The sequence below is a fragment of the Taudactylus pleione genome, unplaced genomic scaffold, assembly GCF_031769625.1.
Source record: "Taudactylus pleione unplaced genomic scaffold, aTauple2 ptg000242l, whole genome shotgun sequence".
Lineage (NCBI taxonomy): Eukaryota > Metazoa > Chordata > Amphibia > Anura > Myobatrachidae > Taudactylus > Taudactylus pleione.
The window spans coordinates 2,114,813-2,137,247 of NW_028284644.1; the positions used below are offsets into that span (position 1 = coordinate 2,114,813).

Below are 22,435 nucleotides of genomic sequence, written 5' to 3' on the forward strand. Positions count from 1 at the left end.
CGAGATTGGGGCTAATTACAGCTTCCCTTTCTTCAGCCTGCTCACCAAGTTGTGGGTAGATTCTGCATGACGGCATAATAATAGCACGGGAAGCTAATTAACTGATCACAGGGAAGGGGCAAGATCCTGCCAGCTGTAATGTATCGTTTTGGATTGGACTGGCAGGAGGAAGAGTTGCCTGATGGACTTCTGTATTTACAACCTGGAGGACAAGCGGAATAATACAATGAACATGTAGAGGACAGTACTGTATGTGTCACAGTAATAATGAAATTAAATGACGCGTATTAGGTACAGACAAAGGTTATAATAAATTGCAGCAAACCATTAAATCTAAGAAAGGAAAATGTGTAATTTCTGTGTTCAGTATAGCGATGGAGCTATTAAATTAGCGGGGATTACATGCGCAAGTCCCCACAGGCGGACTGAACCTCATTGCTCATTGAGCAGCGAGGTAAAGTCTGCGAAAAAAACACCAAATCGAGCTCGGGCACGGGGAAAAAAAACATTGATTCCGCAGTTTACATGGAATCAGAGTGTTTCCGCGTGTGGGTCCTGATTTTTCAGCGTGGGAAAAAGGCTATTTCATTGAATAGCCTTTCCCCGTGCCGCAGGGATTTTGGCTGGCAATTAGTCACGGGGAAAACCCAGCGGCTAATTGAATACCCCCCCATATATTACATTTGTAACAGGTTGTGTACGGATGCCAGCGTTCGGGATCCCAGGCGGTCAGAATCCCGACGCTGGCATCCCAACTTGGTAAGCATCCCGATGGCTCAAGATAAGTATTCCTAATCCTACCCGAACCCTTCCTCCCCGGTGCCTAAACCTAACCTCCTCCCTAGTGCCTAACCCTCTCTCCCCGGTGCCTAAACTTAACCCTCCCCCCTAGTGCTTAAACCTAACCCTCTCTCCCTGGTGCTTAATCCTAACCCTCCCCCCTTAGTGCCTAACCCTCCCCCTAGTGCCTAACCCTCTCCCCAACCCCGCTACTTACCTTCGGGATTCTGGTGGTTTCTGATGTGTCGGGATTCCTGGTGTCGGCATTGTGAACGCCGGCCTGCTGTAGGGATATTAAACGTATCTTTGCAACATATGGTCTGCTAAAAAGACCATTTACTTGTATTGCTACTGAGCCTGTAATGTATATTATGTTATAAGTCACAAAGGAAGTGCCCCAGTAACATTCGGAAAAAAAAAAAAATAGTTTTTTTTAATCCACGTTAGAATCCTTTTAACATATGCAATGTGACAAGTGGACAGGCTCTACTTATTTAGTACAGAACACAAAGACACCATGAATGATAGATCACAATAGGTGTGACTAAGGGACCTATTCATCATCACTTGTTTTTCACAAAGGCATGTGAAAATTTACATTTTCACATACTTTTGTAAAAAGTGTCAGAGCTATTCATGAAGTTCCGAAAAAGCATTTTTTTCGGAACTTGATGATGTTACTGAACGCCACTTTCAGATGGCGTTCAGCCCCTGATAATCTTCACAGGCTGCTGTTTACACTGCAACCTGTGAAGATCCCTCCCTGCTGTGTCTCCTTCCTTGCGCTCCTCCAGCTTCTCTGGTTTCCATGCAGGTCCTCATGTGTTGCAGCTCACATCAATGGCAGTGGCAGCCACAGGGGAAGGGATGGCGCCGGTGTTGCGATGGGATGGACACTGGCCGGGAGAGAGGGGAGCGGCAGTGGAGGCCGCAGGAGAAGGGGTGTCGGTGTTGCGCTGGGACAGACACCGGCCAGGAGAGAGGTGAGTGGCATGGGCGGCCGGCTTGGGAAGGGAGGAGACAGGCACCGGGGGAGGGTTTACATACAGAGGCACTGGCGTCCGCAAGGAAGTGTGGCCGGCGGGGGGGGGGGGAGCTGTAACAGGTGGGGGTGTGATCTGAGAGAGAAGAAACGAGACAGTGGTTGTGGGCTGGGAGAGGGGAGACTCAGGGCTGGGGCTGGGAGAGGGGAGACACAGGGCAGGGGCTGGTGCTGAGAGAGGGGAGACACGGGCTGCAGCTGGAAGCGGAGGCAGCACAGCTAAGGAGAAGAGTATCACAATTCCGAAAATCTGACTCACAAAAAAGGCAGTTTTTCGGAAGTGATACTGTAGGCAAGGAGGCATGATGAATACTCGCAGCGACTTCAAAACATAGTTATTCACAAGTGATAATTATTTATTGATGAATAGGCCCCTAAATTGCAAAAATCACATAAAATGGAGAACAAAAAATCATACTATAGAAATAAATAATCCAGGTACATTAATAATAAATGAGAGGTAAGAAGATAGAAATGGGTATATGTAAGAAAGGAAAAGAAGGCAGGTTGGAGGTTGACAGATTAAAACATAGATATTGACTGATATACAATGTACAGTAGTTGAATAGAAATGGAGTTTACCAGATTAAAATAGCTAATTGGTTTATATTCCAGACTATTGGGGAGATGTACTAAGCCTTGGAAAAATGACATTTAGGAGCTGATTTTATCTCTCTCCAAGCCTTAGAACATGTACCCCTGTACATTATAAAAACCTGGCATCTTTTGGAGAATTTTTCTGAATTCTCTTACTGTTGCCATCTTTGCCATTCCTGCTGGGAGGCTATTCCTACAGTGGTTACATGGCAAAGGACCCATTGTGTAATCACGTTTGCATTTCACCTCAACCGTACGGAATATCCATATAATTACAGTACACTGGTCTCATTGTGAAATGTCTTGGCACTTGTGTCCATCAGCCTTGGTGTACTACAGTATCAGAAACACCCACATTAAAGTAGTTCTCTAAGGTCAGGTAGCTGTTTGGTCACACAGTCAACAGGGGAAAAGCTTGAGAAGATCTCCCATGACCTCCTTGCACTAAATCTGGAGCTGTCAGTTGCTGTGAATTAGCAAGAAGTGTCAGCCCATTCCGATTAGCTTCATTGTGTTTTATTTAATCATTTCTTATAAAGGTCTAATGGAAATGTTCACATTGGCACTATTTTACTTGGACTGTGTATGAGCACAATCTGTGTAAAGACTAACAATCAAGACACAAAGCACATCTTATTATACAAAAGGGAATGCAGCAGCCTTTTATATTAAAGCATTAAAATATAACATAGAAAGAACGCAGCCTCCTCTGAAGGTAGCACAATGATGCAGAGGCTATTACTGTTCATCCACATGCATATGAGTTCCTGGATGCAATGTAGCATTCTTAATGTAGTATGCACACTTTATAAGCCCATTAGAAAAGATCTATTACTTTATTATTGTGTCATGTTCGTTTTATTGTTTGATACTGTTGAGTAGTTTAATTATTTTCTGAGAATGGTATTTATTGTAAAATAACTGTATCTGTTTAATAGGATTGTGTCTGCCTTTCTCTCATGAAAGAACAATAGTTACCCGATCACACTTAAAGTACACAATTCCATTTGAACATTTCCCTACATTTGTATTATAAGGTCACAACCATTGTATTATGGCATTTACAGCAGTCAGCACCAGTTCTATAAGCATGCTCAACATTTCCATCTATTTTGCAAACAAAGACTTCTTGGTGCGACGTAATCAATTCTCAGGAATCAGCAGGAAGGGTAAAAAGCTGATTATTGTTGAATAAAAAAAATCATCTGAGCCAGGAAAATGAACCGCTACACATTTTTCTGGGACCTGCGCTATATTAAGTACAGAGGCAGCACAATATATAAAGCACGTAACTGTGATTTAGCCTCTCTCCTTTCTACCCTGTAACGTTTATTTTATTGCTTGGTGAGCAGGTGCTTGATTCTCACAATCTGTTGTAATTCATTAAATACTGCCCCAAACACACTGCTCCCATCACTGTGGCTGTAAGGTCACTCTCGGATCCTTTTATCTTTTCTGTAATCTGTGCGGATGTGACGCCCGCACAGGAAACAACAATGGGGAAGAGTAGCAGCATTTTACATATAGTATATATAAGAACTGAGAACTATAATGATTCAATGGCAGTACAATAGAGCCAGTAGCAAATATTGGATTTTCATGGGAGGAATGTCACATTACTAACATCTGTAACCAAAACTGTCAAACTGGGCTCTGTGATTCTGCATATCATTCATATAATAGAAGCTCACTCTTATAGGAGCTGATGCAGAGTTGCATAAAAGACTGTTTTGTGGACGGATATTGCGTTTTTTAGCACTACGCATGCTCTTTAGCCAAGTATATACAACTACAGGCCATTCAGGGACATACAGAACTCCATTACCTGCTGAATGGGCATAACTGGGTGGTAACGGGGCATTCTTTACACATAGACTAAGTTTAGTGAAGACCTGTCTATGGCCTACCAAAGAAATTGCTGGCTATGGTGGGTTGTGTGTAATCAGAGATTTATCTGATTCCAGGGATAGAGCTAGTCACAGTGCTCACTGCTAATAATGACAGATATGAAAACCAAGTACATGCATAGGTGCGGTGTGGTTGCATAGGTGTGCACAGCTCTGCAAATGGGCAAATATGAACATTTTGGGCCTGATTTAGACTTGTACGTTATTGCACAGGTGATGCGACTTTGTATGCAGCGGCTGTGCAATAATATGCTAATGCTGCTTCCGAGGACGCTATCAGTACAGATCATGTGCACACGTCTATGGAGAACCATCAGAGTTGTACGTTATTGCACAGGTGCTGCAACTTTGTACGCGGTGGCTGTGCAATAATATGCAAGTGCTGCAAGAGACGACTCGTGTAAAAAGATGCTTCCTTCCGGCTTCTGTGAGCCAATGCTGCTTCTGAGAACTCAGTCAGTACAGATCCTGTGCACACATCTATGGAGAACCATCAGAGTTGTACGCAAAGTCAAACCATTTGAATCAGGCCCTTAGTTCCGTGCATGAACTGCAATTGCATTAGACTTATGGTTATAATTTATATTCATCTGGATATAAAACCATCTACTACATGTGTTATACACAAGGCAGGGACAAGCATTATCACATATTGGCACCTGTAGTCCCACTCTGCTTTCAAATGATAACCTTATATTATATGCAAAGAATACAACTTCAGACTAATATTAAAGAGCCAGGAAATGCGCCAGGCTGCATTCCCTGTGGCATGTACATTTATACTCAGCAGATACAGTTCATTGAACCCTTTCAGGAAAGTGTTGTCAGTATGCAGCTACATTCAGAGAGGAGGCTGCACTTTACATTTGTGTAGCATGTCCTATATTGCTGGAGTCTGCACACTGTACCGTGTTCACTCTGAATGCATGTGTATACTGTCAGTACTTTCTCAATCAGGCTCCAAGAACTCTGTCTGTAATGCTGGTTAAGCTGCATTTGCCAAGAAGCGAACACAGATCAGACCAAATGCTCAGAGTATTATGGGAACATAGGGAAGAAAATATAATAATAAAGAGTGATAAAAAAGAGGAATAACTTACTAATAATGTTTTAGTGAATGAGAACTGTAAAATTGTCACTATGTTTTTGTTGCAGGAGGTCTCTTAATGAAATAGTTTGTGTGTCAGCTTCTTCAACCCATGGCATGGGTCCAGTCCATGTATCAGTCAGTGTGGACAGGGCCCAGCTAGAGAGCAGCCTGCAGTTTGAGTACATTGACGATCCCAAGGTACTGCGCATCGAACCAGAATGGAGCATTGCCAGGTAGGATATGGTGAGGTTTTTAAATATGGCCTAGGTGCCAGTAGTAGGGAGGATAAAGTGGATTGCCATTATAGCTGTCCTGTACCATTCATCTCCCCCTCCCATTAGTTTATTCTCCAACAGGACAAGCTACAACAGCTTTTGTACATGAGCATTAGTGTTCTCTTTTTGTGCAGTGCGGTAAGCTGACATGTAAATAAAGGTAGCATGAAAGATTTAAGGCTAATGTATTTGTCCATGTAGCTGATATCTATTACCTGTAATGTACTATTAGCTTGTGGCTAATAGCACAGAGTTTTCTGTTATAAAAGAGTTAACTTTGAATATTTGAACCATTGGTTTCAAAATTGTTATTTATTTGTAATTCATTTATTTCACAAAACCAAGAAGCTAAGTAGGTGCTAAACATATAAAGCATCACAAACTGTTTGGACTGAAACCAAATGTCACTGTAAGTGCAATAATAAAGCAGAGATGTTAGCTATTAACAGATGAAAGAAATTGCTGCACTTCTTCATCTCTACAGGCAGACACAATTATTAATTCAGGATGCTGCAGTATGTCATGCCACAAGCCAGGTTAAGTCGCACGTATTGAATATAGGTGGTTTTAGAGAGTCACAATTAAAAAGTACGTCCTCAAGTGTTCGCCACTTTTAAACATAACTGAGGCAGATGACAATGTCCAGTGTGACAACTAAACCGCTGTCGTAACCATGGAACTGATACTTTTTTATTTGTAGTTTACAAAAGAGTAAAGTGTATATACATACATACAAAGTTCCACACATATAGGGGTTTATTTATGAAGCTTCTGGTCGTTTTTCTGACGATAATTAAAAGGGCATCACTTTTACTAGCAAGACATGGTTAGTTAAAGTGTTGTCCTTTTAAATATCGGGTATAAACAAGATCAGAAGCGCAAGGTTTTACAACCCAACGTTTTGTAAATAAACCCCATAGACTGGTGAAAAGTGACAAATAGCCTTATACTGAAAACTGCTTTATATTACCTATTTACTCTGGTAACCTATTTAATCAAGGAAAATGCCGTGCAGTATAGATTACTTTACATGGTGCATTACATACTGTAGAAGTAAGCCACTTGGCTCTGCACAGTTCATTCTCTTAAAGATTGGTCATATATACGGTACTATATATAATCCCAGTCCATGTTCATGTAGGATATTTTCTTTGCACATTAATGTACAATCTCATTACAATATCTGAGTGTGTAAATAAGAAAGCGAAAAGGGGATGTTTCTCCCCGGCGTCTTGTAGCCTTAACCCAGGGGAATTGCAGTTACATTGTGACCTTTACATTGCAAGCAACGGCCTTTAGAAGGTTCACGGCAGCATTTGTGTGGTCCCAGAATCTTCTCAATGATAAGCCGTAACCAAAAATGATATCATAAGATATAATGTGCCTCCCTCTATGTGGTAATAGGTAGTAAATGTATAGATATTCACATACTCCAATGACAGCCCCTTTCATTGACTTTTTCATTGCCACAATAGAAAAGGATTCACGTTTAAAGGAACACTGCAAATCAAGAATATTGGATTCCAATAGGCAGTCAGGGGAATAAGCATATATGGCTTGAGGACAATAAATATGGAAACACCTGGGAAATTCACATGCCAGCTTGGTCAGGGCCTTGTATAAAAATGCTGGATTGTCCTTATTGTTTGTAACTATGGATAGCATAACTGCTTGAGGAGACCTCAAAGACCTTGATAGTGATTGTTTGGCGGGAGCTTCCTTGACCAATACAGCTTAAATTGTGAGTGTATCCCGAGCAACAGTACCTAATGTGATATCAGCATGGATCCCCGATGGATACCTTCATCAGCAAAGGGCAACAGTAAGTGGAAACCCACTTCAGGATCATAATATCTGTGCATTCATTAAACATTTCAAGGCAGAACAGGTGAGCAACTAAAGATCAATTACTGCAAATAACTTCCGTTGCAAGCAGTTTCGTCAAACATAGCATGAAGAGAACTCTATCCTCACACCTGACAATAAGGGCAGTGACAAAAAAGCACAGGCAGAGGAGTACCGAGCAGCAGACGAAGATGAGTGCCCTTGTGGTGCCAGCATAAAGAACTCTACAGTCCTGGTGGTTTCTGTGGTTGTTCAGTGGTATGATCAGCAAGAGAATGAGGGCCTGATTCAGAGCCGAACGCTCTGACCAGAGCGCTCGCTCTGAATCAGGGCCCTCCTCCATGAAAATGGAGCGGCCTCCTGGCTGCTCGCATAGCTGTGGGTGACCATCGCGACCATCGGGCTTGCGACGGAGACCCTGCGGTAGGGTCTCGCTGCCGCAAGCCCTGGAGTGATTTTGGCTCTATCAGAGCCAAGATCACTCCCACTGACATCACTAGTGATGTCAGTGGGGCCGGCTTCAGACGGTAGGCGTTCCCATGGGAACGCCTCCGTCTGGCAGGCACGCCCCCGGCAATCAACATCGACAGCACGCCCCCTTTGGTGCGAGACCCGGAGCGATGGAGAGCCCGTCGCTCACAGGGTCTCGCACATGCACACGATGGAGCTCCCTCCGTCGTGCGCATGCGCAGTGGGGGAACATCGACCCGCTTGCGAGCGTCCTGCGCTCGCGAGCGGGTCTGAATGACCCCCTGATGTTGTCCATAGGTTATGTCATTCCTTGTCACCAGATCTGAACCCAAAACTTATGGGATATTCTGGATCAACGCATGTGACGGCGTTTTCCACCACTATCAATCGGGTGTCACTTTAGTGACTTTCATGTGGAAGAATGCTGCTGCATTCCTCCTGCACATATACAGTCATTGGTAGACTCAATGTCATGGCTCATGCAGGTCATACTGGCACATGGTGGCCTAAAACTCTTATTATGACTTTCCATATTTTATCCACGACATTTATCTTGTTTTTATTGTTTAAAATATATGTATGAGGTTTCCTCTGCCATTTTTACTCTTCCATTGTTACTCTTCTATTGTTACTCCGCCATTGTTACTCTGCCATTTGCACTGATTGATGCTGAATGGGTTGAGGACAATGATGCATTACTGTGTTTTGAAATCCATTAATGTAAAAAAAAATTTTAAATAAATATGTTCTGCTGGATATGGTCATAATGCAAGTAAATAAACCTTAATAACACATACTAATAACTAAACACATCTAGAGAAGGGAGAACCATGCAGATATTCAGTTGCAAAATTTTACATTAAAAGCACATATCTATTACAAGCAAAGATACAGAATTCAGTAGGCGAGACGTTAAAATAAAATTAGAATAGAGATAAGACTGTATTTCGGCACAGTTTCGCACAATGGTTTTACACCATCTTAATGTATAAAAAACTACTAAGCAAAAAGTATGACACATAAACATGTTATTATAGCATGGCGTTTACTAAAAAGAAGTATTGAAATCAGAGTGTTTTTAAGTATGAATGTATCTAATTTTTATATGTATGAAATTGGATCACAAATCCCGACAAGAAAAGTACATCATTTTTTCTTGGTCTCATATCAAATGGATTTTTGTTTAGGGAAACAGAGGTCATCTTTTGATAAACTATAACATAAAACTTATAGAAGCATGATATTACAATATAGAATGTAAGTGAGCTGGACATGTTATTCAAGCTAATTCAATCTGATCTTACGTTCACTTTTGAGTATCTGTATGAGTAAATCAAGATAATGGCTCCATAAAGTGTACAAATAAATATCAGTAAATATATATTCTCATGTCAAAATTATATTGATTCAAATGTTCTTCCCATTGATTTGGATCAGCAATAATATGGATCTGAAGTTACAATGCCATCATTCTGCGCAGTAATTCTATTGATTTTGTATGAAGTACTACTTCAATAGGTCTGGACGCTTCACATTATTGTTAGATATTGGATGTTGATATTGACATGTTATTTCGTAATAGGATTATGCGATGTAACAGACCCCCTATTTTATAGTAAACTTATGTTGGCTTAGAAACAAACATGACCAACAATTTAAGTATGTATAATGTATGACAAAATCGTGATGTATTTTCAGGGCCGGATTAAGGTCTGTGGGGGCCCCTGGGCAACAAACATATGGGGGCCCCTATTAAATGTGACAAACTGGGGGTATGCGCAGTGGGGACCCCAGTAGTGTCAGTGCCCACAGTGGTAGTGCCCCGTATGCAGAGCCCACAGTAGTGGTGCCCTTTATGCAGTGCCTCCAGGAGTGGTGCCCCCTATGCAATACTCCCATTAGTAGTGCCCCCAGTAGTAATACCCCTGTAGTTGTGCCCCCAATAGTAATGCCCCCCAGTAGTCATGCCCCCTGTGTGTGCCCAATAGTAATTCCCAAGTAGTAATGCCCCCTGTATAAATGCCCTCAGTAATAATACCCCTGTAGTTGTGCCCCCAGTAGTCATGCCCCCTGTGGTAGTGGCCCCTGTAGTAGTACCCCAGTATTAATGCCCCACCTTCAAGTAGTAAATCCCCCAAGAGTAGAGCCCCCAATATTAATGCCCCCTGAGTAATGCCCCCAGAAGTGGTGCCCCCAATAGTAATGCCCCCCCCAGAGCAATGCCCCCAGTAGTTATGCCCCCCCACCCCGAGTAATGCCCCCAGTAGTAATCCCCCCTGAGGAATGCCCCCAGTAGTAACTCCCCCCCCCCGAGTAATGCTCCCAGTAGAAATGCCAATTGCATTTAATAAAAAAAGCTATTACTTACCTTAAACCCCGCTCCCGCTGCCATCCACGTCCATTTCGCCCGGCTGCTCCACCGCACTATGGGAGAGACGTCATGACGTCTCTCCCATAGTGCACTGCGTGAGCCGGAAGCCGGTGCTCACAAATGAGCTCCAGTCTCTGGCTCCTGCTGACACTGTGGGGAGGGAGCCGGGCTCCCGCTGGTTACAATCAGCGGGCGTCTGGCAAATAATGCCTCCCTGCGGCGCCGGGGTTAGGTTGGCCGGAGGAGGCGGAACTGGTTCCGTCTCCTCCGGTTCACATTAACCCCGATGGGTGTGGGGGCCCTTCAGGTGTGGGGGCCCAGGGACGATTGCCCCTGTCGCCCCCCCTTAATCCGGCCCTGTGTATTTTTCTTCCATGTGAATGACAATGGCATATTCGCCAACTGCTTTCATTTTCATGGAGGGTCCTATGTTTAATTGGTCTTGGTTTTTAAATTGCCCGATGTTACTTACATTGTATTTAATTGCATTACACTATATTATTTTATTGTATTTAATTACAGATTAGGGTTAGGCACTTACTGGAGGGCTAGGATTAGGCACTTACCTCCACGGTTAGGATTAGGCACCAGGAGGGAGGGTTAGGCACCAAGAGGAGGGTTAGGGTGAAGATTAGGGCTAAAAAAAAACAAAAAACTGTTGACCATTTTTGTGTCGATCATTTTCATGTCGAACTTTTGATCCTGTCGACATTTTGTACTTGTCGACCTTCTTAAATGTTAGACTTTAGGGGGCTGACTTTTGTCCCTGTCGACCTTTTGTCCCTGTCTAACTATTGACTGTCTAACATCTGGTGTCTATCTAATTACTGTCTATCTCTTATACAACACCCCTTTGCCACACCTGGGCTGTCCTATTGGAAAGACCTGGCTATTTGGAGACCATGCTGAAAACTCATTTCACAATCTGGGCTTGTATAGCAGTCATCTGCAGAGTTTACAGTAGGAACGCACACACCTGGCCAGTCTGCTAGTATTGTTAGAATCAGTAATGTTAATGTAGCAGCTTTGGCATATACATACCTTAGATCATCTGTTTATAGGAGTAGACTTTATTTTCCTTAGTAAAGCAACTTGTAACTAGTAAGGACTTTCTTAGCACAGGCTTCTTGGACATAATGCATCTGGTTCTGACCAGGCTGAAATTATGTCTCCTTGTTGTTTGTTTCTTGAGGTAAACATGTAAATCAGCAGTTTTCTAAATTTGCTGTTATTTGTTATTCACAGTGGTCACACTTCTCTGACTGTCACCGGCACCAACCTTGATATCATACAAGAACCAAGGATCCGAGTGAAGTATAACGGGAAGGAATCTCTGAATGTACGTCACTTGCAGGCAGATAACAGTGTCCTTTGGCTAAATAATTTTGTTTTCCTTTTTACGCGTAGATAAAAGTATATTCAAAATATGATTTCAAAGCTACTGAAAGGGTGAAAAAAGGATTTCTTTAATTTTATTTATTGTTTTCTGAAATGGTCCTTCTGCTTTTGCAGCTCACTAACATTGCTTATGTAGGAGTTAGATAAAGCAGCACCACCTACTGGTAATGGACAGTATTGCATTGGAATGAAATGATGGTATGCTTAATTTAGTAGATTTTATTATGTATATTATATACATTAACAGCATGCAGATAAAGAATATTTAGTCAAATAAATCAGGTAATGAAAACATGTTTATAAATACATAATACATAAAGTAATCTCTTTTTTAATATCAATAATTAAGCACTTTGTAAATTGTCTATATATGAGCCAAATCAGAAGTTAGGACAGGGGTGTTCAAAATGTGCCCTCCAACTGCTGTGGAACTATACATCCCAGCATGCACTGCCATGCAGTTTTGCTTTTAAGGAATGCTAAAACTGCGGCAGGGTATGCTGAGATGTGTAGTTCCACAGCAGCTGGAGGGCCACATGGGGGGGGGGTTGGGGCATCAGATGTGGTGGCTGCTTGGGGACGAAACGTACTGAGAATTAGTATAATTAAGTCTAAAACAGCCCTTTAAGGTGCCTTGACACACTTCCACAGCACATGTGTATGGGCAACTTTTATTTTATGAAGACAAATAGTTTAAACTACCATGTTATAGACTTTAGGCGCAATGTAAACATAGAAGTATATCGTTTTGTATAGGTATCCTTCATTTTATGATTACCAACTGCACAGTTTGTTTCATTCAGGACATGATATTATTGCTGTTTTCTCCTGATCAGGTGTGCAAGGTTGTAAATGCTACGTGTCTGACATGCTGGGCTCCTGCTCTTACACCAGAGTATCGCCCTGGGCTGGATGCTGTGGAGAGGCCAGATGAGTTTGGCTTCATCTTCAATAATGTGCAGTCACTGCTGATCTTCAATAACACCAAGTTCATCTATTACCCCAACCCAACCTTCGAGCTCCTTAGCACCACAGGCATTCTTGAGCAAAAACCCGGTTCTCCTATAATATTGAAGGTAAGAGGTCATCCGGATGGACATAGAACACGAAGTACAAATACTTTAGAACTTTATACCAACTACCTCTACTTGGCTGGCCTGTATGTTGCTATAAAGTTAAAGTAAGCAATCTGTGTGTTTTATAAATGTGGTTATATTTCTATGCAACAAGTTATCGGGCCAAATACTAGAAGTTATTGGGGTGATTCAGCAGTGCATCATGAGATGTTATGATGGGAAGTTATGTGCAATACCATATAGTGTGCAGTCATAACAAGCAACATAGAATACAGTGCACATTATATTTACTGTCTACCTAGTTCCGTGATCTAAATAAAATATTTCTTCCTGAGGCCTTTTGCTGTATATGGTCCTGGAACTCCTCTGTGGCTTCTAATAGCCTTGTATTTTACAGTATTTGTAACTTGTAAGTTACTCAGCTGCTTCTATATACTCCTGGTATAATCTGCGTATACCATCTATGCAGGGGAGAAATCTGTGTCCACCTGCACCAGGCGGGGTGAAGCTGAATTACACAGTCCTGATTGGGGAAACGCCATGTGCTGTCACCGTCTCTGAGACACAGCTGCTGTGTGAGTCACCTAACCTGACCGGACAGCACAAAGTGACTGTAAGTCTGTCCCTGCTACATTTTCATACTTGGTCATTTGAATATTTGACTGTATCATTATATGATGTTTCATTTCTCTTTCAAGTAATATGTATTTAATCTTTTACACGCTTTGCTCAGGGTTGCCAATTCTAGAAAATATATTTTAGTTTTAAGCTAATAAACAATTGACAGTTTTGGGCATAATTAGTAACATAAAGCAAGCTGGTTTAATGCTTTGTAACCCACCAATCAGGTTATTATAACTGGGTTTTTTTTTACATCTGATTTGTTGCTATGGGTTACATGTGTGCACATTGCAGCAATTGTGCATGTAATGAAAAATTAAAACAGGATTGTCTTTTATGTTTACATTTTTAATCAAATAACAGTCAAACGGTATTTAGGTCAGGTTTATTTTTCCTACATTTATTCATATTTTAAAAACTCTCTCCCAGTTTTCCTTGTTAACAGCCTCAGGATTATGTAAGGGTAATTTATGGAAGTGGTAAAGTGCGGGGCATATTTCTTTGTGATGTCATTGCTTTTGTAGTGCCTGTGAGAGTTCAAAAATATGCATTTTCTTGGATTAGAGGATTTGGGCAGATCAAGGGTTTTCCTATGGAAGGGCAGTTTAGATACCTAGTTCCACATTAACGTGCAGAAATTGCGATTTAATTATGTGGAATAAGGTTAAATAAAATAAAGGGTCTGGAGGTGCATTTAGTGTTCCTTGCTGTGTAGCAGACTTCATAGCTTTTTACTTTCTCAAAAAAAACTTGTATCCTGACCCGCCTGTGAGGTGTCGGAGATGCCGTCTCGTCCCTATGCTTATAATGGTTTGCTTTTCTGCAGGAAAGCTTATTTGTAGAGACAATTCAAAGCTATTGTAAACCCTGCAAAACCGTAGGAGAAAAACTCAAAAGATTATATGCATAAAGGGTTTGATTTTAGATGTGACATTTTTAGTCTCACTACTCTGTGCATTGGTCAGAATAAAACTAGCAGCAAGGTTCTATTTATTTACGGGGTGTTTCCAGATCCATGTAGTGGGCGAGTACCTTGAAAGCAATTGGCAGACAAGAAGGTTCACATAAAGAAGCATTACAGCTCTGCAGATTTGGCAGTGTGTGACTAGGTGTGTGTGATTATGTAGGTGTCACAGGTTGTGTGTTAAGGGGCGCATACATCAGCAAACAAAAAAGAAAAATTGCAGATTCTGTTATTTTTTCCCCAGATTTAAAAAATACCTCAATCCACCAATCTGGTCACAGACATATAGATTGTAAGCTAGTGAGCAGGGCCCTCTTACCTTTATGTCTGTCTGTTACTACCCAGTGTTGTTGTATTAAGGTTGTTTCCGTTTGTAAAGCGCAACGGAATATGCTGCGCTATATAAGAAACTGTTACTAAATAAATAATAAACATTACAGATATTTTTTTTTTATTTCTTTATTGAAAAATTTCCAAATTTTAAATATACATATATGAGTATAGAATACAACATAAGGAATACAAGAGAAAATAAAACACAGTCAACAATAAAAAACAGAGAAATAGTCCCTCCAAAAAGCGATAGTTGAGATAATAGATATATAGTGACTAACAGAGGTGGGAGTCCAATATAGCTTGTGCGTATCATAGATCCTAATGGTGACCATAGGGCAAAGTGGAAGTAAAATCAGAAGGAAGCGAACAGAATATAGAAAGGGGAACAAAGGGGGAATGTGAAGAGATGGAAGAGGGGGACCAGTTGGCGCGTATCGCCAAAGTCAGTGCACCAAAGACATATGATTATAAATCTATAACGTAAATGTTACAAAGAAGACACTGCGCTAGCTAATCTAGGTTAGAAAAATTCAATAAGTGGTCACAATATGATCTAATATAAAATCCACAGACAATATCACTGCAGCCGTTTAAAATCAGTGGTAATCTGATTGAATGGTACACCCCAAGCGGGAAGGCACATAGTTGCAGGAACACCTCAACCCTCCTGTTGAAACACCATCATTCCCCCTTTCTATGGGACTGCATGGAGGTGCAGGAATAAACCTATTTGAAATACATCTTTAATGGACGGTATGGACACTCACTTTTGGATACGGTAATCTATCTAATTCCTACCTGCAGGTTAGGTTGGACTTTATTTGAACCAGTGAACTCCAAATCACTATCAGGATATGTTATTTTAATACACAACTTCTTCTTTCTTTTTTCTTTCTTTATTTTATGGATATATAAATATATGCAATATGTATTAATACATTTTGATATTTGACCCATTTTGTGCAGTGGTATTACCTACTCACAGTATCTTTGCGCTATTCCTATCTATTTATGTAGTTAAATCTATAACGTATTTAACGGAGGTTCAGCCTCAAAGTGATTTGCCCATGGAGTCCAAATTTTAATAAAACTACATGGACTATTACGTAATATCCAAGTGATCCTTGCCATTCTACTAATGGACCAGATCGCATCATTGCAGATATTTTTCAAAGATTTGCGGATAATTTATATCAAATCACATATCTGCCAATTGTGAAAGGCTCATTATTTTACTAATAACAGTCGTCAAATCGCCTGATTGTTTTCATACACTAGCAATCTACAGCTCCGATTGATAGCTGAATTTCAACATGTTGGACAACCTGATTTAGTGATTCCAATAACTTTTGACCTGAATCAGCAATTGGTGTACCCCATACATTGCCATTTTTTTGGGACAATCATCTGCAAAACGCCAAATTGCCCCAATTTATCACAGATGTATAGGGACCTTTAGTTTTACTTGTATTGTAGCACATTCTTCCAGGTCTTAGACCTGCTGACAGTCCTTTAGATTACATAAATGATGGATTCATTGGTGAATGTCACTTGGGCTTTGTAAAGAAGTTACTGAACATAGGTAAAACAAATGATAGAGGTCCTGAACACAGTTGGAAATGTTATCAACCATTTGAAATCTCTTAATGTTTTAAGATAAATACAAATATAAATATTTATCCATTCCACTTCTCTCAGAACATTCTCTGTCTTCTGCTAGGTCCACGTTGGTGGAATGGTCTTCTCTCCAGGTTCCGTGAATGTGATTTCAGACAGCCTCTTGACTCTACCTGCCATTGTCAGCATAGCTGCTGGTGGAAGCCTCCTTCTCATCATTGTCATTATTGTGCTAATTGCTTACAAGCGCAAGTCCAGAGAGAATGACCTCACCTTAAAGCGGCTGCAGATGCAGATGGACAACCTGGAGTCTAGGGTAGCGCTTGAGTGCAAAGAGGGTGAGTCCTTGTGTATATCATTAGAGATGGGTACCATTTTCTTAAGTGTTCAAGAAAGTATCCACTTTAGTCAACATTAGAATTGTTCTCAGTCTTACACCAAACAAACATCATAATGATTTGGTCCTAATCCTAGTTTTATTTGTAAAATATAAATGATAAATTCTGCGAGATGTAAATTTTCAATAGCAGCGCAGAACGGCTTTGCACTGTATTACCAGTACTTTGCACCTCTGCAAAATATCCTTTTTCTGCTGCAAAACTCAAGTTTTCAGCGATTTGCTCATCTCTAGTTATTGGGAATACTTAAAAAATTCTAAATAAAACAAAACAAGAGCGTCTGTGTCAACAAGGGTCATGGGTTCATGTTTGCTCTAGTATGGAAAATGATTTTACGTCGCAATGTTTAATGCATTATTGATTTTGTTCCTGCGGGTTGGATCACTGTATTAAATTTGTCTTCTTTTGTTTTTGCACATGTTCTGTTGAGTCGAACAACAATCGAGCATGTAAAAGGGTTTTTGTTTCAGCAGCTGGTCCCTGGTTTGGGAAGTGTATAGATTGTAGTTACTGGACACAGAGCAAGTGGATAAAGAGCTGCCATCTGCTGTCTGTGTTTTTAACTAGTCGAACAATAACTGACCTTTTACCAATATATTTTGGGCAAGGGTTAAACAAAGATGGCAGTCTGACTTAAAATTCGATTATAGTTACATTTCATTACACCCTATATGCGTAATGTGTAGGAATGTTTTCAGTATTTTGTGCTCCTGGCTGCCTCATAGGTATATGTAGCAGCTGTGTCAGTTGTCACTCATCCAAAATGTACCTTCACAGCATTTTTGCATGTATATCAATGTCTGCAAAGGGAAATTATAAACCACATCCAATTCAAAATGTCCCAAATTCTGTCAAAAATATATTACTGGCTATATAATATATTTAACTTAACTGATGTGTTTATACTGACGTGCTTATGGCATACGTTTGTTCAGTATGTTATCTAATCTATACTTTAGAGATAGCTGATAGTGTTTATGAGGGCTGTGCTTCTCTCTGTTGCATTATCTTTAACAAGTTGCACAGAATTGTTAATTGGCTTATATATCCTAGATAACAGAAATGATGATGTCACAACAAGCATAACTGATATTCTGAGCGTTATCATTTCAGCTTTTTGTCCTGTATTAGTACAATTTTACACAATGCATTAGAGCTACAAGGTTGCTATAGCTGTGTGTTATGGAGGGAGAAATACACTACATTTTAACAAATTGCAGCAAAAGTCAGTTTAGGTTTGGTTTTTCATGAATTGTACATTTTAACCAACTGTAGGAGAATTGCCACATTTTCCTATAAGATGTAACAAATAATCATTACTGACATATTACTCCTGTCATTTGGGCCACTATTTATTGCCAATTTTCTTCATCAGAATAGCTCCATGTGACCAGAATCACCTAGTGTCTGCCATATGGTCATTGTCACATGTTGATTTGCATAATAAAAAAAAAAGAAAATATAGTTAAAGGGCATGAAAGAACCTATGATCCATTATTGTCTCCATCTAACTATGCAGAAGGTGCTAACTATGCCCCAACAACAAAAGTTTTTACAAATAAGATAGTGAAGTAATTCCAAACTGCTGCTTAACTTAATTTAATGTCATTAGCTGGTCTGCAGCTTCCAAGAAATTATTTCCTTTATTGTAGTCCATTCAATGCATGTAATCTATGCAAACACCCTAACTTCATTATTTCCATCATTATTAGCTTTCGCAGAGCTGCAGACTGATATCAATGAATTAACTAGCGACTTGGATCGCTCAGGAATCCCGTACCTGGATTATCGTACCTATGCCATGCGAGTGCTCTTTCCTGGGATAGAAGATCATCCTGTGCTTCGGGAGCTGGAGGTCAGTACTAACTACTATTAGATGCAAATCCCTTTGTTTCAGATAGGAGGTATGTGAATACATTAGAATCTTGTATTGCTAATAGACATTTGTATATCCATGATGTTAGTATATAGTTGGGAGTATATTGGCTAGAATCATTAAATGAGTTTGACCTGCTGATACTTGCATCAATTTAACACCATTGACCTGGAGAAACTGCAGCAGTGTGCGATCCTGGCCTGTGAAGGTGTCATTTTATTGGATATGATGTGGTCACATGATGACCATATTCTATCATTTAGTTACATATTACCCAGGTTCTAATTCTAATTCAGACTCCCCCAGTTGATGGTATACATGATTCGCTCATCTGGGATGATGTTCATCCCTTCTAACTATCAGTCTGGGGTATCATAGCTATGCCTCGCAAAGCTTTTTCTTCATTTAAATAAAATATGTGAACACATTGCAACTCCTAATTTGGTCAAATTAACTTGTTATGTATACTGTATGTCTGATGATTATACATGCATAAGGCATGCAGATATGCTGAGGTAAGAGAAAGATATTTTTGTAAACCATTTTTTATGTTGATACAACTTATATACTTTGAGATGTCCAGTGTTCATTTTCACTGTTCCTCTGCTGCAGCGTAGGTATGCTGCTTGAGTTACTAGGCAGCCTGGCATTACAGGAGTTAGCGTATTTCAGTCAGAATCTTTCTGGCTACCAGCGCAGGCTGTTTTCTGTTAACTCCCTGTCTCTGAACAGCTATGGGTCATTGACCCACGGTGATGGACTGCAGCCGAGCTAGGAGTCAGTGCAAAGATGCCGGTAATGAATTCCAGGGAAGGTAATGGCCTTATATTAAATCTGTCTCAAGGGAGGCAGAGATAAGAGGGGGCCAGGTATTCACATGGGAGAGGACGAGTGGTGGCAGCAAGGAGACAGTTTGGATTATGCATGAAGAAAATGTACAAGTAGCAGATTTATAAATGGCACTTTTATTGCAGAATGACTGCCCAGACTGTCACTGGACTTGCCCATAGGCTCTCTGTTATAAAGGACAGCATCATGGCTACAGTAGAAGGTCACTCCTTAGACACATTGGAATAATATTATTATTCCAAGTAAACAGTATTACATTACAAGCAAGGATTATCTGATTGGGTTACACACACACATATGTCGACCATTCGTCGGCACTCTTTCCTTTATAATGCCAACATGCCTAGGTGCCACTGGCAATAAATGGACAACTTGCAGAAGAAATCACAGGACTTGCATCTTAATGTAAATGCTGGTGATAAACAACTAAATAATCCATGCGCCCATGTGTCAACTTTTCGATTTATTTCAAAACTTCGTCTGACGAAATGTTTAAATAAAATGAAATGTTGACATTAAGATGCAAGTCCCGTGAGTGCCGCAGAATTCTTCTGCTAATGTTATCTCAGTGTGTCGTGTCCAATTTTCTTTTAAATACAAATGTGGAATCCTACTTTGGCTATATAGTTTAAACTGAATATTAGACAAATAAAGTATTTGGTCTCTGTGAAGGCTATATATAAGGTACTGTATGTCTTGGAATTATTTTCCCATACACATTGATGTATTCCATGCCTACCAAGGGCTTTAAAATATTAGCACACATTTAGTTAATTTCAGTCTTATCAACAGAAATATGATGTCTTCTTGAATGGCACCTCAACAAGTTGTAATCTGTTGCAGTCAAGGTTTTGTAGCCCAGACACCAGGACAAGCCATGCCTGTTCTTTTCAGTGACCACAACTGATTTACACCATAGCAATGGGTAATAATATTCATAGATACCTGTAATATTCTCCCTTATTTAGGTGCAAGGCAATGGGCAGCTGAGTGTGGAGAAGGCATTGAAACTCTTTGCTCAGCTGATTAACAACAAGGTTTTTCTGCTGACTTTCATCCGCACCCTGGAGATGCAGCGTAGTTTCTCCATGCGTGACAGAGGGAACGTGGCCTCACTCATCATGACAGCCCTGCAAGGGAAGCTGGAATATGCCACAGATGTCCTGAAACAGCTGCTTTCCGACCTGATTGAGAAGAACTTAGAGAACAAGAATCACCCTAAGCTGCTACTGCGCAGGTGAGTGATGAGCATGTGAGACAGAAGGAAAGATAAGCAATGTGTCTATAGGTTTCCCATGACAGTCCCAGTTATGTCTGCGGAAATCTGTCACATTGAACTCCTATGTTCCTAATCCACATTTCACTCATTCAGTACAAAAGAGTTAGTAGTGGCATTCCTATTGGTGCTATATAGTATATGGTGCTTACATAGATGCACAGGATGGCTTTTATGGGCTAAGCAAATACCAGGATGCCCCGTGTCCAAGTTTCCTGTATCACATAGTACAGGTCTTCTGCTGGTATAATACATACTGCAATATCCTTTAAGGAATACACTAGTGGGTTGTAGATTCCTAATTATTCTCACAATCCAGCTAAAAATAATCTAAAGGGTAAAATGTCTTACAAAGTATACATTTAAAAAGAAAAATCTTAAAATAATTATAGTATGAATTGCAGTGTATTGTTGTTAGGGATGTGTACCGGACCATTTTTGCTGGATTTGGAATTGATTCTGATTCGTCGTCCGGCTTTGGAATTGAATTTTGATTTGCCAAACCTGCCGTGACTGGATTTGGATTTGGATTTTTTTTACAAAAATTGACAAAAAATAAGCTAAAATCACATAATTTGGTCATTTTTTTGTTCCTGGAGTATTTTTAACCCCAATAACATTAATTTACAGTAATTTACAGTCAATTTAGACCACCTCACAGCTAACAATATTGTTGTCACCATTATTGGCCAAAGGCTGCAGTGAGCTGGCTGGTTACTAAGCGACAGACACCGCAGTTTAAAGCACATCTATGAAACATTGGCACTCACTACAGAGTCACAGTACTTGTGTGTTATGGACACACAGAGGGTTAAAGGTGGGTATACACTATACAGATATATCTGCAGATCGAGTGATCTGCAGATATATCTGCAGATGATGGTTGTTAGTACACACTGAACAACCATCATCTGTGACTGCCCGCAGGTCCTGGCGACCAGGGGGCGTGTCCCAGAGGGCGCGGAGCATGTCCCATCCTCCTCCCCGCGGCTGCTGCTGTGTGTGTGTACGGGCAGTCTGCAGACCGCTCGTACACACCTGCCGATGGACAGATATGTCTGCAGACATATCTGCCATCGGCTGTGCAACACAGCCAATGCGATATGTCGGTGAATGCCGACGTTCACCGACATATCTCGGGTACACACTGCCCGACGGGCAGCAGATAAATTGGCCGATCAATTGATTGGCCAATGTATCTGTCAGTGTGTACCCATCTTAAGGTCCAAAGAGTCACGGTGGTTGTATACACAGAGGGCTACGGCCCAAGAAGTAATGGTGCTTTTATACACAGAGGGCTACTGCCTAAGAATCACGGTGCTTGTATACACAGTGGGCTAAGGCCCAAGGAGTTACGGTGCTAGTATACACAGAGGGCTAAGGCCTAAGGATTCACGGTGCCTGTATACACATTTGGGTACAGCACCAAAAAATATATATAATTTTTTTTCTTTTTAAACTTTTAACTTTCTTGAAAGTTTTGTTTACTTTTTTAAACTTTTTTTTTGTACACACAGCCACTTGTGAGTCTCGACACTTTAATCAGCAAAGTATAGCGCAACATACATTAGTGTGCAGTGTGCCCCCTATACACAGTCACTTTGCAGCACAGCTACTTGTAAGTCTGGACACAGTCACTTTAATCA

At 40.7% G+C, this 22,435-nt stretch overlaps 1 protein-coding gene across 1 annotated transcript in view; it reads left to right on the forward strand.

The window, feature by feature from the left end:
- PLXNA2 (plexin A2) overlaps window positions 1–22,435 on the forward strand; it is a 260,221-nt gene that overhangs the window by 199,857 nt on the left and 37,929 nt on the right. The window contains exons 15-21 of the mRNA XM_088479576.1: window positions 5,482–5,649; window positions 11,624–11,717; window positions 12,613–12,852; window positions 13,322–13,465; window positions 16,494–16,728; window positions 18,501–18,643; window positions 20,482–20,750. Of these exons, the coding sequence (XP_088335702.1) occupies window positions 5,482–5,649; window positions 11,624–11,717; window positions 12,613–12,852; window positions 13,322–13,465; window positions 16,494–16,728; window positions 18,501–18,643; window positions 20,482–20,750 (1,293 nt within the window). The remainder of the gene's footprint in view (window positions 1–5,481; window positions 5,650–11,623; window positions 11,718–12,612; window positions 12,853–13,321; window positions 13,466–16,493; window positions 16,729–18,500; window positions 18,644–20,481; window positions 20,751–22,435) is intronic.